Here is an 18,342-nt window from a genome sequence, read left to right on the forward strand (position 1 = left end):
ATTAGGGTTCTCTAGAGTCACAGATCTTAGGGAATGTCTCTCTATATTAAAGGAAATTATTAAATGACTTACAGGCTACAACCCACTAGGTCAACAGTGGGCGACTGTGAATGGGAAGTCCAAGAACCCAGTAGTTGCTCAGTCTCAGGTGTTTTACTTGGCCTTCTGTATAAGCTGGAATCCTGAAGAAGTAGATTCCAACAGAGGTGCTGACCACTAAGTGCCAGCAGATGATGAAGAAGAAAGCTTCCTTCTTCCATTGTCCTCATGTATACCAACAGAAGGTATATCCCAGATGAGTGGTGTGTACCACCATGCCTGGATTTAAGTTATTTTTCACTTGGAACTTGCTCTATCTCAGGCTGACCTTGAACTCAGAAATCTGCTTGCTTCTGTTTCCTGGGATTAAAGGTGCCAGACACCTTGCCTGGGCCCAAATTTTTCAAACCCACTAGGCCTCAAGATCTAGATCAAAAGCCTGTGTCTTCCAGCCTCAAGATCGGGATCAAACGTGTGCCCTCCATTTCTGTATTGTAGTTCATTTCAGAAATAGTCACGTTGACAGTTGGGACTATTCATCACACCATTGAAGGCCAGAAAAGAGCATCAAAACCCTTGGAATTGGAGTTTTGGATGGTTGTGAGCTCCTGTGTGTGTTCTGAGAACGGAACACATGTACTCTACAAGAGTAGTAAATGCTCTTACTCATTTCTGCAGCCCACAGCCTTGTTACAGTTCTTTAAGTCTCCATTATGTCCCGCTGCCTAGGTTTGATTCTCCGTATGGTCCTGTGATTTTGTGTAAGGATGTAGGGTGGACATGTGTTTGATGGAGTGGTGTGCATATGTGTGCAACTGTTGCATGTGTTCGTGTGAGCCAATCCTAGAGTACCCAAGGGAAAACCCACTATTGTTCTCACTTACTTCCCTCCTTCATTCCTTCCCCTCCAGGTTCCTATGCTGGAGCAGTCATTGCAATGCCCCTAGCTGGTATCCTGGTGCAGTACACTGGATGGTCTTCAGTATTTTACGTATATGGTAGGTCACATTTATTTCCAATAGAGTTATGCAAGGCTGTTAAATAGGGAAACATACAATGCACAATTATTTCCTTACTTTCTCATCTTAAAAAAAACCTTTATATTCTGAAATTATTATTCCTTCATTGCTGTTTGCTGCCTTAAAGAGCAATAATGTTGCTTATGGAGACACTGCAATACTGTTTTAAGTAATATGCTTCTGTCTGTGAGGAGGATAAGGAGCTCCTGATTAAATGCTGCTAGGGATGAAAGAGCTAGCCCCGACTCCCCTCGCTTTTCTGCTATTGTTTTCTGGCCATTACTCTAATTCTCCCTTGTCAAGCTGAACGGGAGTGGGTGACAGGAGGATGGTTGTCCTGCTAATTCATCTATTGGTTTTGATACAATATCTATAATAACCAGTCACAGAAGCAGAAATTAAAATCCACAGAGATCTCACATTGAAATAAAGATGAAATCCTACTGCATATATGCTAATAAGAAGCCGAATGCTTTCCAGACTGCCCTGGGGGTTCCCTTTCTAAGGTGTCTAATATCATCTTTGGGTGTGGGCACAAGCATCTGGAGGATTAGATTAAGCACGTGGTGTTGTAGAGAAGTGTCTGGCTGCCTCTGAATTTGGCCACATTCATTTGTTCTTAGCTTGAAATATTCTTAAAATGGTAAGTGTATCTTCCTAGAGAATTCTGTCAAATATTGCTTTATAATAAGGGTTTTTTGGGTAGTGAAGAACCAATTAACAGGTTTTTAGATCAGTGAATGCTCTACATTGTAAGCTATATATGTTTTTGGATATTTCTGTCTCTCTGTGTCTATCTCTGCCTCTGCCTCTGTCTCTCTTTGTCTCTGTACATGTGTGAGTATGTTACATGCATGCCGTGGTATGTGTATAAAGGTCAGAGGACAACTTGTAGGAGTCAGTTCTCTCTTTCCATCATGTAGGTTCTAAGACTGGAACTCAAATTTGATAGAAAATGTCCCTACCTGCTGGGCTACCTGAGAGGATCCCTAGAGAGAATTCTGAAAGTCAGATTTTAAGTTTTATTTTTCTGTTATTTGCTCTTCACAAGGGTGTGTGTTTGTACTTAGCATGGCTAGTTGCTACCATGATTTTGGCTTAGTTTATTACTTACTTGAAGATTTGATGGGACTCTTACATTCATACACATCTCAAATGTTAATTGTTTCTAGAAAAAGAAAGAAAGATAGGGCATGGAGTTGAGTGGGAGAGAAGGTGGGGATGATCTGGAAGGTGTTAGGAGAGTAGAAACTGTGATCTGAAAATGTAAGAAAAATTATTTTCAAGGGAAATATATTTTAAAGAGAAAAAGAATGCTAATTTAAGTAAGTCTTTATGTTTTCTCGAATCTCATTTAACATTTATCATATACTATGAATCAAAGGATATGCAGTAGATATTTGGAAAAATGCAAAGCATGTTTGCTTGCTGTCCACAAGAAAAACTGGATCCTGAATAGCATATTCAGTTTTTGTTTTAAAAATTAGTGTGATGAAATTTGAACAGTAGAGTAAATGGAAGAAGGTAAAAGCTATAGAACACCAGGTGGACACAGGGCCCAGTACATGGATTTAGTTCATGGTAGCGATGGACAGAGTGGTACAGGATACGTTTGATGAGTTCAGTTGGTGAGCATGATGAACAGTAAGGGATCTTCACCAAATTACAGACCTCTCAGTTATCAGATGCTCGGAGTGTGACCCCCTCACTCTTCTGTGTAATATAAACAACAGCCTCCTTTACCTATTTTTATTATTTTGCCAAGAACTTCTAGACATAGTTAGGATTTAAGTTTATGAAAATCCTGCATATATATATATATATATGTGTGTGTGTGTGTGTGTGTGTGTGTGTGTGTGTGCATATGTGTATTTCACATAATATATGGCCTCAAATCACATCTGCTTCCATGTTCAGTAATTAAAGGGAAGACAGCACATCAGCAGCTATGCATGGTGTTAAGGAAGTTGTCTTAGAGAGTCTATAGACAAACATGAAGTATTAGTGAGCTCAGGAGCATTTAGATTGTTACCCAAGGGATAAAGGGAAGAGTCTGAAAGAAAAATGCAAAGGCTTGCTAGCAGTGGGAAGAGCGGGATAAATCACCTGGAATTCCTCTTCCTGTCGGGATTCCAGATTTATAATGCACAGGGAGAATACAGGTTCCTAGTGAGAGTGATAAATAAAGATGAGGACTGGAAGGAGAGAAGATAGTTTGTAGCCTAGGGATGTAAGTTCTGTCAGTCCCCAAGAATGAACAGCAGAGTGAGCTAGGGCACACAGTGTGTAGTCACATCCCATGAAAGTGCCTCCATGTTAATTGTAGGGGCGTTTGTTCATCGAATGTGGTCATTCAGGCTAGCAAACTCTTCTTCATTTTACTTCAAAACTATTTATGGCCCTTAGAAGTGCCAGTCAGTGAGGGGAGCAGACATTTCTCCTGCTCAGGAAATTTAAACTATTTTATATATTGAAAGTCAGCAAATAAGAAAGATGTCCATCCCTCATTCCATGGCATTCTCCAAACAAAAATGTGGTCTTGTTCAGTTTTCTTCTGTTGTTTGTCATTGTGTCTGGTCTGGAACAGCTTGGGAATGGAATATGAGGCGCGTGATTAAATTTCCGACTGATACCATTCAGTAGCAGCTTGTAAGTGTTCTGTGTATCAGAGTTAAAGATACAAACCATGGCATCAGTCTTTGAGAAATCTGGTATCCAGAGCCTGGGGACAGGAAGCAGCAGGTAAACTCTGCCCACACCACACCAAATGGTTCTCACTGAAATTACTATGTGTTGTCTTCAACCCTTAGCTCTTAACTGTATTTCTGATTACTGTCTTTGACCTCCTTGCTAATCCTGTCTTGCAGGAAGCTTTGGTATGGTCTGGTATATGTTCTGGCTTCTGGTGTCTTACGAGAGCCCCGCAAAGCATCCAACCATAACAGACGAAGAACGTAGGTACATAGAAGAGAGCATCGGGGAGAGCGCAAATCTGTTAGGAGCAATGGAGGTAAGCATTTCTTTATGGTGTCTGTACCTGTTTTTATCCTTCCTGGACTAACCGTGTTACAGGTCCTTACTGAACAAAAGTAGTCTGGTGCTAATCTTTCCCTCAGCCTCTCTCTCCCTCCCTCCCTCCCTCCCTCTCTCAATCCATTCTCCCTAGCCTCCATCAGGAATGATTACTACCTTCTTTTCAGAGAAAAACTAGATGGCTTAGCAGGAGTTCTCAAACTTTAGGTCGTGACCCCTTTGGCAAAATCTCTATCTCCAAAAATATTTACATTATGATCCATGATAGCAAAATACAGTCATGAAGTAGCAGCAAAAGTAATTTTACAGTTGAGGGTATCACTATGAATGAGGAACTGTATTAAAGGGTCACAGCACCAGGGAGGCTGAGAACCACTGAGCACTGGGTTAGAGGAACAGTACAGTCTCTGGCTTTCCACTTCCTGTATCCCATTGCCTTTTAAAAGCACTGTTTCTCTCTTCTTACAAGGTTTCATATGTTCCTGTTACTTAAAATACATTTAAAAATAAGATCAAATGGAAGTAGAACTTGTATTTCAAGTTCTTTTGAGCATTTTTTTGGACCAAATTCTGCATACAACAAAGCAGGCAGCATAGTCTCAGGTTGTTTTGTCTGAACACCACTAACACAATCAACAGTGGTTCTCTGACCTCAGCTGCATTGCACCAAAACTTGTGGTCAGGGAATTCCCACAGAGGGTACCCAGAATATCTCAGAGAAAGAACTAGAAAGGGAAGAAGAATACAGCACACCAGGAATACCAGCCCAATGTGCTTCTTAAAGAAGCCAAGTACAGTGCAAGTTCAGGTGTATCAGAGAATGTAATGTATTTTAGACCAGCAACAAGGGGATCAACACACAGTGATTACGGGAAGCTTTAGTGAATGTGTCTCAGGGTCGAGGCCCATTTCTTTCAAAGTTTGGGAGAAATATCCTGGCTTGAGAATCTTCAAGGCCTGAACTTGAATTATAGCCCCCTAGGAAGACATGCAGTATGGGCCAGAGATGGGGGACTATGATCCTCAGGATCCAGAAAGCTACACAAGCGTAGCCAGAATTGACATCTTGTCCTGTTTACTTTACTTTTGTTTATGTGGACAGTTCAAACATGTGTCCCATGAATGTGTCATATTCTCTTCAGTAAATTCTATCAGATCTAATACATTCAGTAGTGACTCTCAGACACTGCCAAACTCATGGCCACATTCAAATTATTAATACCCAGGCAGGCAATCTTCTAATACTTGTGGGAAGTGCCACACCTTCATCTTTTACAGTCGCTTGCTATGAGTGGATCCAGTGAAAGATTGCAGGTTACAGTGTCCTGTATGACTTAGATCTTTTATGTTTTTCTCTAAGGAATAATTTTAAACACTATATATATATACATATATACATATGTGTATGTATATATATGCATATATATACATATGTGTGTGTGTGTGTTTATCCTGAAACAACTGAATGAACACTGTCAGAATGTCTAACATCTGCTTGTAACTCCTGATGATTTTTAAAGCATAAAGTAGGTTAGAAGCAGGAGAGATGACTTGGTCGTTAAGAAAGAACACTTGCTGTGCTAGAGAACTAAGGTTCAATGCCCAACACCACACAGCAGCTCACAACCGTCTGTAACTCCAATTCCAGGGAATCTGATGCCCTCTTCTGGCATTTGTGGGCACCAGGTACACATGTGGTGCACAGACACACACTGAAGCAAAATATGCATACATACAAGATAAAATAAATAAATCTTTTTAACATTGACAGTTTTCTCTTCCTGTTGGGTCAGTGCTTTACCACATGAAGAACGTAGTTCTCAGAAAAGATAATTCTGACATTAGCAAAGCAATATTTTCCCAGCAGGAAAAAAGCTATTGCCTCTTAACAATTCAGTTATACCTCTTCCCCACACAGAGGTATCCTAGTGCAGTCACTCCTGTCTTTGGGCATTTTTACTTATCTGTGAAGTATTTTTATCATTTATGACATATGAAAGAGGAAATAGGATAGGATTAAAGAGAAAATTCCTATCCCTTGGGGCTTACCTGTCATGCTTTCACAATACAAATATTTATCAAAAGCTACGTATGCTGTTTATTATGTTATTTTTTTTTTCTTTTTATTGTTTTCGGATCTGGGGATTGAACCTAGGACCTTGTGCTTGCTAGGCAAGCGCTCTACCACTGAGCTAAATCCCCAACCCTGTTATTATGTTATTGATGTGGGCTTTTGCCCGTTTTTTGGCATTACATATTTTTCTGATGACTGTCATGTGATTTCTTACTATTCTACATTTGAAGTGATATTTGAGACTCTGTATACAGACAGTTTCATAGCAATGATCCTGGGACTCAGCACTTAGGAAGAATTATTAAATCTGTGTCTAGAAGTTCTGCTTCCTGTTTGGATCATTTTATCCTGTCAAGGACACCATAAAACACTGATTGAGCTTATTTTAGAAGATTATCTCTTTGGCAGGTGTATTTTGGTCTTCAAGATAAGGTGCTTAAGAAAGTATTTGTGACTATGGGAAATAGTTTGAGGTCTAAAACATTAAGTGTAAGAGGTTTAAATTGTAAAGGTGTTATAATCATAGCAATTTTCTCTAGGCCCTTTTTGTTTTTATTTTTGAAAAGACTCAAAAGGAAATAGCTGGTAATGATGTCCTAGGCTGTACTCAGCACCACGGGACTATTTCAGGAACTAGTACCTCAGTGTCATAAAGTATATTGATCTTCACTAACTGTCAAGAGAATCACAGAGAGATGATAGCTTAGCTGACTTCGGAGAGGGAGACAATCACTTGTTCTGGTTTTATTTTTCTTGTCCAAATACATTGAACTTTTAACATTTTAGATATCATGAAGCCACTCACTTGGCAGTATTTTGCTGGGTGGCGGAGGAAGCTGTTTTAACTCTTAGAAGTTAGAACCTGGGGTGGAGAGATGGCTTGGTGGTTGAGAGCATTGACTGCTCTTCCAGAGGTCCTGAGTTCAAATCCCAGCAACCGCATGGTGGCTCACAACCATCTGTGGTGAGATCGGATGCCTTCTTCTGGTGTGTCTGAAGACAGCTACAGTGTACTTATATATAATAAGTAAATAAATATTTAAAAAAAAGGAGAAATTAAAAAAAGAGAGAAATTAGAACCCATGGTTTTGGAATTTATTTTCTATGTACATAAATTTGCATATGATAGATACTAGACTAAACCAGAGGAATAGATTGCTATTTTGTTTCTTCGTTTAATGATTGTTCACTCGCTTAAGTTTAACTGGGATGCTGTAGCTACCAATTAATTATCTCATACTGGTATTCCACCCTATGAGCCTGAAAACAAGGCTCAATTTAAAGTCAGAAAATGCTGAAGCCAAGTAACTCTTGTTTGGGGCTTTCAGAAATTCAAGACCCCATGGAGGAAGTTTTTCACATCCATGCCCGTCTATGCGATAATTGTTGCAAACTTCTGCAGGAGTTGGACTTTTTATTTACTGCTCATCAGTCAACCAGCTTATTTCGAGGAGGTTTTTGGATTTGAAATCAGCAAGGTATGTACAAATTCGCCTTTATTATTAGATAATATTTGTACTGAAGTGAACATTCCTTTCTTTAGCCAAATTTTGTCTTCTAACTTTCATGATTTACTTCCTTGAAGTGTTTGTGTGTGTGTGTGTGTGTGTGTGTGTGTGTGTGTGTGTGTGTGTGTGTGTGTGTCCCCATCCTAACCTATTCTGTTGCCACTAGAAATCTCTCTCTAGTTCTGGGGATCCAGGCAAAAAGCATATTTTCTCTGCCTTCATATAGCTTCCATCTAAATGGGTGGGAACATCAATGTGACACTTTCCCCACAAGCAAATATAACAGCCGTTAGCCCAAGGAAAGCTAACTGCTAACAAGAAAGGTCACCCATCCTGATGGAATTGTGTTGAGATTACACCAACCTCCTCTCCTTACGTGTTCTCTGAGATCTGTCCAATTGAAAGATACACTTAGCAAATCCAAAGTCTGAGAATGTCCTTGCGCTTTGCTTATCCAATTTACTCTAACAAGCATTTGCTGAGTCTATTATAGGACACTGTGTTATTCAATAAAAAACAAAACATGGTTTCCCTTCCCCAAACGTTTGCAGCTTTGTAGTAGTAGACAGAACTCTTGTGTTACCAATTCACACGCACAAGGTGTGAGAGGCATGTATTTATAGACACAGGCATAAAAACATTTCCAAATTTTCTATAAGGAGAACCCAATTTTAATTGCTCCTTTAGTATAGGGGAATGGAATTCTGGAATTTTTTTTTTCATATTCATGGATAATCCCATTGGGTAGACCAAATAGATAGTTCTCATCATTTCTGTTTGGCTGAGGGTGAAACAGAACTGAGAGTAATTAGTGAAATCACTTAATGTTATACTAACTAACTACAAGCCTAGGACATGGATACTCCAATTCTGTCTTAATTGCCATTAGTGTCATACATCGGGTGACCTGTATGTCTCATCACACACTTAGCAGGTCAGTGTTGAGTGCCAGCTCTGAGCTCTCTGCTGAGTCTCAAATCCATTTATCTTTGCTGGCAATGGTCTTGCCAGTTCTCCTTGTGTTGTTACGTAAGCCCAGCTGGGCTTGGGCTGTTCATATTGTGTCTCTACTTGAAAGGCTATCTGAGAGCTAGGCTAGAGAAAGCCTGAGCCTGGCAGTGGCTGGCCTAAGAGCTCTTTTGAAGCAGCTGTTTCTAAGGAAACAGTTCCTCTCTCTCTGAGAAGAATGGCTGCTGTAGACCGGCCTCTTCTCCCTGGAGCTGATCAAACATTACAGGGCAGCCTGGAGACCTCTGAGAGTATCACACCTTTCAACAATGACAGTTGGAGGTGTGAGTCCATTTTCATAATCTAGGACAAATGTGACAGGCAAAGGCTATTAATAAAGCCAGGACTCCTTGGGCAGGGAGAGGTGCCAACTGATGATAATGAAGTGATCTTCCTGGGCTTGTGTCTCCAATTAACTGAAAACATTAAATGAAATCAGGGGTAGTTTGCAAAAAACTAAATGAACTTACACATGGGTGGATTAATTCACTTGCTGCTTTAAAGTGAAAATTGCGGATACATTCTATATACAGCATGGACTAAAGATTTTTATTAAGCTGATCAAAATTGTTTCAAACTCTCTAGCTTACCTGAAAAAAAATTTGGAGGAGGGCATGGTAGAAAATCCAGATGTGTCTAGGTTGTGTGGATTTGAGACTAAGCTTTATGATGAAGTGTTGTTCGATAACTTCAGTTGATTTTTGAATAATTATCACCCATAATTTTCTTATCTATGGGTCAGAGCTGTAATACTATCTTTTAGAAATGAAGCAGATATTATACAAATAAAATTCTTACATAGAAGGTGGCTTCTAAAACCTCATTAAGCTAGCTAGCTAGAACCACACGGGGAACACCTTAAACTTTATTCCAAGTGTGTGCTTAGGTAGTTAAGACAAAGTGGATTTGTGTGCTCATGACCCACACACACACACACACACACACACACACACAGAGAGAGAGAGAGAGAGAGAGAGAGAGAGAGAGAGAGAGAGAGAGAGAGAGAGACAGAGGGGGGGAATTATATATAGGACCTAATATATGCATTCACATAACTAAAGTATATTAATTCTCTTTTTCTGTGTGTGTGTATGTGTGTGTGTGTGTGTGTGTGTGTGTGTGTGTGTGTGTGTGTGCGTGTGCATTTCCCTATGCTAGTTGTAAAGACTTTCAGCTCCTTTGAGAATGGCAAGATGGCAAGTCAGGACAAAGTCAATTCTAGGATTTTAATGCTCACATTTGAACCTCAGAATATAGGGCTTAAAATGAGAGGAGACATTTGTTTTCTTTGAGTTCTTTACTTAGAGAGGCTGTGCTTCATGTTCTGCCTCCTAACAGTTTCAAAATATAGTTTAGATAGAGTTGCCATGTGTGACTAGAGAGACACACAAGAGAACCTAGTGTCAGAGAACCTGGGATTACTAAGAAGAGTGGGTTATAGATTCACCCAGCCAGCTCACCCTCTGAAAACCTTAAAACAATGAGTCAACTAAAGACAATCCTAGAGGGGATGCGTCAGTCAGATATGTCAGTCAGATAACGTGGGCACTAATTATTCGTAAGTTGCCAGAGCTGAGAAGAGCTACACAGGGACAACTTCAGAAAATTTTGCCTAAGAAAATAGAAGATTCTTCCGAGTGCCGCAGCACGGACCAAAATGTACCTGGTAGCATGGCCTGGCTGCTAGCTCCTGGCACTGCTGTTCCCGACGCTGATGAAAGAGCAATAAATAACCGTGTTTATCTTTGCTCTTTGCTGACACAAAGCGATAAAGATACTCATTCAGATAAGTAGTAAAGAGCTGAGGCTGCCCAGAGTAAGACTTTTTCAGATGTTAAACACTTTATGTGGACACAGGAAATGCCACTCTCAAGCAGGGAGTCTACATTTGTAAATGAACTGATGGCATTGGACTCTGGGACAAGCTCTGTGTGTGTGTGTGTGTGTGTGTGTGTGTGAGAGAGAGAGAGAGAGAGAGAGAGAGAGAGAGAGAGAAAGAAAGAGAGAGATTATATGTTCTCCCCAGCATCTTCCAGATTTTCATTGAATTTTGATGGATACCTCCTATGACTGAGTTGCTATTCTCAAACCAATAGTACTTGGCAGACAGCCTATTTGCCTTATATTTTTATTTATGTCGTATTTACTGAATATCCACTTATAAGCAAACAAACACACCCACATTATTCTTTCCTAGGTGGTGGCATAGTTTTTAAGTATACCTGCTGTGAGCTCAGTCTTTGAGTGTTGATAGAACTGTTTAAAACTTGCCCTTTTCAATTTCAATTTCCTCATTCAATAATAAAATCACAGAAACGTCTGCCCCAAATAACAGATAGAACTCAACAGTTGAAACATTTAGTCTTAGAACACTTCTCTCAATTAGTCATGACCATGATTCCCATTTGTGAATATTAATCACAGGCTGAGTGCCACTGTAAAGTAAAACCAAAATATAAATCTCATAGTTCCAATAATCCAGCCCAAAGTTCTCTCTCTCTCTCCCCCTCTCTCTCTCTTTCTCTCTCTCTCTCTCTCTCTCTCTCTCTCTCTTCCTCTCTCTCTCTTTCTCTCTCTCTCTTCCTCTCTCTCTCTCTCTCTCTCTCTCTCTCTCACACACACACACACACCTTTTTTCTTGCCAAAAGGTATGCTTCAAAATATGCTAAAATGAGAAAATCCATTCATATGGTAATAGCCTATTTAAAAATTTTTTAGATCCCCCCCCACCTACAATACCTAGGGAACTGCTTCTTGTTCATAATTAATTCTTAAACATGCATGTTAAAGACATGCTAGCTATGAGATGGTTCCAATTTCTATGAAATCAGTTTAGGGGCTGCATACTAAGGTATGGCAATGTGACCACATTTGCTGGCAAAGGACTCAAACTGAAGAACTTGTGAGCCATTCACTTAACATAAATGAAACCCATGCTATAAAATTCAGAAGAGGCGTCTTAAGTGTAAATATGTACTCTTTCTCCCTCTCAAGAAAAGAGAAATTTAAATGTACCCTTTTGAAGGGCAAAAGCATCTTTTCCTCAAAGATCTTCACTCCCCTCCCCCACATACTACCTCCTTCTCACTAATGATGCATTTATGCAAACACACTTAAAAATATGAATTGGAAAAACCAGTGTGACTCACTCCCTGACAAGATTTAGGAAGGTTGATTCATAAACTTAGAACGGACTGAATCATAATGCAGCAATAAAGAATTCCTTCTGTAAGAATGAAAAAAAAAAGGATCAAAGTAAATTTACTTAGCTTTCATGGTTTGTTCTGTGGACGTTCCTGCTTGTTCTAGGAGAGAGAGTGTGCCCTTGGAGACAGTGTTTTGCCACAGAGTGGATGAAGACAGATACAGAAAGCGAGAGTCATTCAAATGCTCGAGTTCTTTGTTCTCCACTACTTTTCTTCTCTCTGACTTTTGTCAGGTTGGCATGTTGTCTGCGGTCCCACACCTGGTCATGACAATCATTGTGCCTATCGGGGGGCAAATTGCAGACTTTCTAAGGAGCAAGCAAATTCTTTCAACAACTACAGTGCGAAAGATCATGAACTGCGGGGGTAAGTGCATGTGGACTAGTAAGCATATGTTGCTGCTTGGGGGTCCTGTGATCTACATACACGAGTATGACTTTCTATGTGTGCCCAGACTACATCATGCCAGTTAGATGGGCACCTTCATAGTTCATTTCAACCCAGTTTCCCATGGCCACGTTTCTCAAAACTCATTATAAGACACTACTTAATTATATCATTTGCATATACTGTAACTAAACTTCTAACCTCTAAAACTTTAGGTGCATTTGGGTTTGAAAGTACATAATGGGTACTCCGATAATCTGTGGCATAAATTATTAACAGTATGTCTCATTGAGGTAGACTGACCAAATTGATATGATTAAGAATTGCTAGTAATTTTGTTTTACTTGTAAAAGTTATAGTAATTGTATTTTTGAGTTTAGCCTGACTTAGGCTTGCACAGGTTTTTATGCACATTGACACAATGACTGAGTTCCTGTGTGCAGTTGCCCGTCTGAATCTAGAAGAAACTGATTCCTTGTAGTTATCTACTGCCTGCATCTCTTATAATCTTTCTGTGACCTCTTCCACAATGATCCTTGAAGAGATGTGTGTGTGTGTGTGTGTGTGTGTGTGTGTGTGTGTGTGTGTGTGTTTGTACAGTATGTATGTTTTGGTTAGTGCTGAGAATTCTGCAGTCTCTTTTCTCCTGTACCTTGTCGTGTTTTAGGTCTCTATGTTAATCAACATTTACTGTAAGCAAAGCTTCTCCACTTACAGAGATAAGTTAATAAATGTGTTTACCGATAAGTCATTAGGAGTTGGTTTTATAGTATGCTGATTTAACAGAGGTAATAGTAGAAGGCTCTCCCATAAGGCCCATGACCTGCCTAGCCTCAGGCTCTTGGGCCAATAATGGTTATTAATCACATTACATTTATGGCCCTACTGCACTGCAAGGGGGCAGGCATCAAGTTCCACTCCAGCTAAGGAGAGAGTGGCCATTTGATAGCCACTGGGAGAGGGAGAATCAGTTTTATTAAAGAGTACAGCTCTTTATAAGTTGACCATGCTCCAGTGGAAGGACACATAACCAATAATATATGGGCACCACAAATTTGACATCATATATATATTTTTTTTTGAAAGAAGGACACACAGAAGTGGGTGGGTAAGAAAGTGGGTGTGGCTCTGGAAAGATTGGGGGAGGAGATGAATGTGATCAGAACTTGTTGTGAGAAATTCTCAAAGAATAAAAGGAATTCTCAAAGAATATAAAGGGTTACAGAGATTTGTACAATACTGTCCTATGTTTGCCTTCAAAGGTTTTGGCATGGAAGCCACACTGCTTCTGGTTGTTGGCTACTCTCATACTAGAGGGGTGGCCATCTCCTTCTTGGTGCTTGCAGTGGGATTCAGTGGATTTGCTATCTCTGGTAAGGCATTTCCTTTTTTGTCTTGATCTCTGCTAGTAATTGTCTATGCACTGGACCACACTTCTAACACTTAGAAACATCTTTTAGCTTTCCCCTTTCTCCATACTGACTGTTTCTTCCTTTGTTATACTTGATCCATTTGTTCAAAGAATGTTTGCAGTGAGTCATGTTAGGTATTGGGAAAGAGAATGCTCATCCTTGCCTTCTCATGAAGTCCTTGAATGGAGTTATGAAAAGCTGACTGATAAGCACATAGTACGTACTCAGTATCTTTTGAGAAGATGTGGTCTGATGCTCTGTACCGGGTACTTGCTTCTTAGAAGTTTATGTTGCCCTGAGCCGAAGCTTCTGTGTATATTTCAGGTTTCAATGTGAACCACTTGGATATTGCCCCGAGATATGCCAGTATCTTAATGGGCATTTCAAATGGTGTTGGCACGCTGTCGGGAATGGTCTGCCCGATCATTGTTGGTGCAATGACGAAGAACAAGGTAGGAATGAGAGTATTTCCATAGTCGATGATTCTTATAACTGGAAAGTAGCTTTTGTGTTCTCTTTGGAGTAGTGTTCCCTCCACTTTTAAGTAGGAAGGACAAATGATCGGATCTATCTATCAGAGAGACAGGTCTTTATAGTAGCTCAGACATGACCCACCTCCCCAATCCTTAAGCAAGTTATTTCTCAAGCTCTTCCAATATCATTTATTTATTTATTTATTTATTTATTTATTTATACATGTTAATTAGCCCATCTAGGGCCTTATACAAAATACAGGGTCTTTTTATGATGTCCATGTTGTGGCAAGAATATCACCTCCAGGATCTGCAAACCTTTGCCCCTATGTTAGAAAATAGAAACAGCTTTCCCCACCTTTATTTGTCGACTTCAATTCAGATCCCAAGCTGGTTTTATAAGGAAGACTATTATTGTTAGATAGCTGTCCTTGTATGTACATGCTGGGCTTCGGACTTGAGGTTTCACAGATGGAAATGAAGAAAAGGAACGAGAAAGGCAAGCCCATGGCTAGCGGGCGGAGGTGGTCCATACCTATCACTTGGGTCCTGAGGAGAAAGTGTCAGGAGAATTCTCAGTTCAAGACGAGTTACATACATAGCAATGCCTGCAATCAAAAAAGAGAATAAAATAGAGAATAATTAATAAACCTAAAAGGGAATATTCTTAAACTCTACAGACTAGCAGTGTATTTAAAATGTTTTTTTTTCAGAACTTTATCTTGAAATATTAAATACTAGAGCAAATAGTTTTATTTCGAAGTGTTCGCATGACATGGATAAGGCCTCCTGAAAAGCAGAGCGCGCTCTCAGGGTGGCTTTCCGGTTTGGGGATGTGCTTTCACAGCCTTGCTTTTCTCACTGCAGTCCCGTGAAGAATGGCAGTATGTCTTCCTCATCGCTGCACTGGTCCACTATGGTGGAGTCATATTTTATGCACTATTTGCCTCAGGAGAGAAGCAACCTTGGGCAGACCCTGAGGAAACAAGCGAAGAAAAGTGTGGCTTCATTCATGAAGATGAACTGGATGAAGAAACGGGGGACATCACTCAGAATTACATAAATTACGGTACCACCAAATCCTACGGCGCCACCTCACAGGAGAACGGAGGCTGGCCTAACGGCTGGGAGAAAAAGGAAGAATTTGTGCAAGAAAGTGCGCAAGACGCGTACGCCTATAAGGACCGAGATGATTATTCATAACGAAGCTAGTTGCTGGATTCCTTTGTAGTGTTTGTGATTAAATTAATTGTGATTGCACAAAATCATTTTAAGAAATGTGGTGTAAACATGTAAACACATCAACCAAGCAAGTCTTGCTGTTCAAAAAATAATAATAATATGAATTCAAAACAGACCGTGAGAGTCCCATCAAGTGCAATCTGTGGCGGCAGTCACGTGACGCCATTTCCATTCAGGCCATTCGTCCTTTTCGTTTGTGATTTAAAGGTTTCCTGTAGAAATAAGTAGGTATTCGTTGGACCCATCACCACGTTAGAGAGTACAACTACAACAGTTGGCACATGTCATCCTACGGAAGTTAGGAAGCCAAAGCTACTGGATTATGTGAACTGCATTTATTTATTTATTACACTGGACTGCAAAATATCCCAGGGAAATCCTGTCTAGAGACATAGTAGAACTGGAAAGATGGCTAGATTGGGTACTGACGATAATCATTGTGTGTATATCATGGAGTGGCTATATCTTTTAATTGGAGAACTATATTGTATAGCTAGCAAAATTGTACTGAATTATTACTAGGAGTGCACAGTGTGTGATATTTTGTGATCTTCCAAAAGCTTATCTTGCAGTGTTTTGTGAAACGCTTGGGCACAAACACTTATTTTTATGAACAAGAGCTTGTAAAGGGAGGAGTATGCTCCATGCTCTCCCATTCACTACCTGACAGTATCAAACCTTCACATTTCAATGAAATCCAACGTCCATGTAACATATCACATGACTTTTTTTGCAAAAAAGAATATAAGAAGAAATAGACTTCAATGTATTTTTTATTACAACTTTGTACTGGTTGTAACTTGCATTAGGAAAAATGATTAATATATGTATAATCGTAAAGAATCTAATAAAAATTTACTATGAAGATATAGCCCTTAAAATGCAATATTAACAACAAAAATATATAGAAAATTTAGATAATCTTCCTTGATAACTAGAGACTATATGGAACTCACACCACAAAGCTGTATATAATATGAAAAGATAAACAATAGAGATTGTATATGTAGACGATTTTATGACCTAATGTCCCATTTAAGAGGTATTTGTCTTGAGTATATAGTACAAAGTATATTAAAATTATATCTACATCCCTGTATATCTTATACATATCCACTCACACAAACATAACAAATACTTTTCACACAGAACCAAAAACAAGCATACACCTAATGTTGGGTTTGGGGATTGCAATTTCTACTTTCATAGAGTCATAGAATTTTAGATGGGAAAAAAAAAGGCATTTTGCTCGTCATTTCTTAATATAATTAATTCAACAGGAACTGCAACATTTGTGTACCAAGCAATAAGTGCGAAGCATAAACCTGCTGTGTGTAAACTATCCCCATACTGCTTGTGGTAGCACTGATTTCTTTCTTTTAAAGAACTTAACATCGGAGCTCTTTACAATGTTTTGCGCTGATAAGAATGCACATCCCAATTTAACGCAAAGTGTCACCTGGTGTGTTTACCTGTCTGTTTTGGGTATTTGGTCTGTTTGGTGTCCTGTGCTCTTGACTGGAGGCCCTGCTACTGCGAATATAAAACGTGAAGTTTGTTTCTAAATGCAAACCACTCCTGACCTTAAGAAACTAAAGTCCCTCTCTGCTTTGTGTCTCCAAGTACTATCATGTGACCATAACCCTTGCTGTGCTGAGTAAAAAGATGTGAACTGTCATTTTGTTGCTGCGAAGCAAGTGTTAATAAAATGTTCTATTTACCCTTTCGTAAAATCAGTACCTTAATTTCGGTGTGGTTTGGCTTGTAGCTTACGGGTGTTCCAATGGTGCCAAATATAGGCTCGACAGTAGCAGACTTGCTAATTAGTGCCTTGGGATTTAATACCCTTCTTTAGGTGGGAGACCTGATTCTGTAGGGAGAGTTTAAGCTCAGAAATGAAACTGTGGGTCAAACTCTATCTTTCAATAACTGTGTCATCACAACTCCTGATGCTAAATTTAAAGCCAAAGTTTGGAAATAAACCTCAACTTGTCAGTTCAACACTGCCACCTCATTTTCATCACCCACGGACTAGGTGCTGCCAGTCACTTTCAGTGACTGTCTCTGATGTTATGTAAACCCACAATGTGGCTCTCTTAAGCAGGTATTCATGTATTCCCAGTTTAGAAAAAATAAAAAAAGAGAAGCTTGGAAAGTCTAATTTTGAAAAAGTTAAATAGATGTGTTAGTCCAACTATTTAGCAGTGAGCAAGACATGTGACAGAGTATGTATATCACCTGAAATGCAGCCAGAGTTCTCAGTCTGTGTAAAAACAGAAGCCTCTGCTGAGTTAGGCGGGAGTAGGGGAGCTGGAGAGACGGTTCAGTGCCTAATTGTACATCATGCTTTGCCATTCACCTGGAATCCTAGTTCCATCTAACGGATGCGGCAACCTCTTCTGGAATCTGTAGGCACTGCCCTCACATGTCAGGTGTGCTTACACACACACACACACACACACACACACACACGAGCATGTGTACACATAGGCACACTTAAGAAATCGTAATTAACTTAGAATCTGTGTGTGAAACAACCATAAAAAATCAGACTCCTGATACTATACTGCTAAAAAGACTTGAGAGATGTGTTGGTTGACACTGAGATGTGTTTAATAGCTGAGGACAATGGAGGTCTACAGGGAGGATCGAACTTTGTCAAGGCAACACGGCTGTTGCTAGAAGTTTTAAGTTTTGAAATAAAGTATAATTAGGTGTGCTGTGATTTTTAGCACATCTTGAGATTTTCTTTGAACAAATTAAATAGGTGTTTGTCAGTTCAAACACTATCTGAAAAACCACTAACTCTAGTCACAAGTGAAGGAATATAGATTTCCCCTCTCCCGCCCCCACCCCGGCCACACACAAGCAAACCCACATCATCTTCCTGAGGAGACAGACACTAGACTAAGCCTAATGCTTAGGGTGGCTCACAGGCTGT

The 18,342-nt window shown here is 39.7% G+C and overlaps 1 protein-coding gene across 1 annotated transcript in view; it reads left to right on the forward strand.

Moving 5' to 3' along the window:
* Positions 1 to 17,121, forward strand: part of Slc17a6 (solute carrier family 17 member 6) — a 40,053-nt gene extending 22,932 nt beyond the window's left edge. Inside the window, 7 exon segments of the mRNA NM_053427.1 lie at positions 951 to 1,037; positions 3,926 to 4,068; positions 7,494 to 7,643; positions 12,121 to 12,253; positions 13,537 to 13,647; positions 14,011 to 14,138; positions 15,027 to 17,121. Coding sequence (NP_445879.1) covers positions 951 to 1,037; positions 3,926 to 4,068; positions 7,494 to 7,643; positions 12,121 to 12,253; positions 13,537 to 13,647; positions 14,011 to 14,138; positions 15,027 to 15,362 — 1,088 coding nt within the window. The 3' untranslated portion in view covers positions 15,363 to 17,121.
* Positions 17,122 to 18,342: the final 1,221 nt, after the last annotated feature.

Source organism: Rattus norvegicus, chromosome 1, assembly GCF_036323735.1.
Source record: "Rattus norvegicus strain BN/NHsdMcwi chromosome 1, GRCr8, whole genome shotgun sequence".
NCBI classification, from domain to species: Eukaryota; Metazoa; Chordata; class Mammalia; order Rodentia; family Muridae; genus Rattus; species Rattus norvegicus.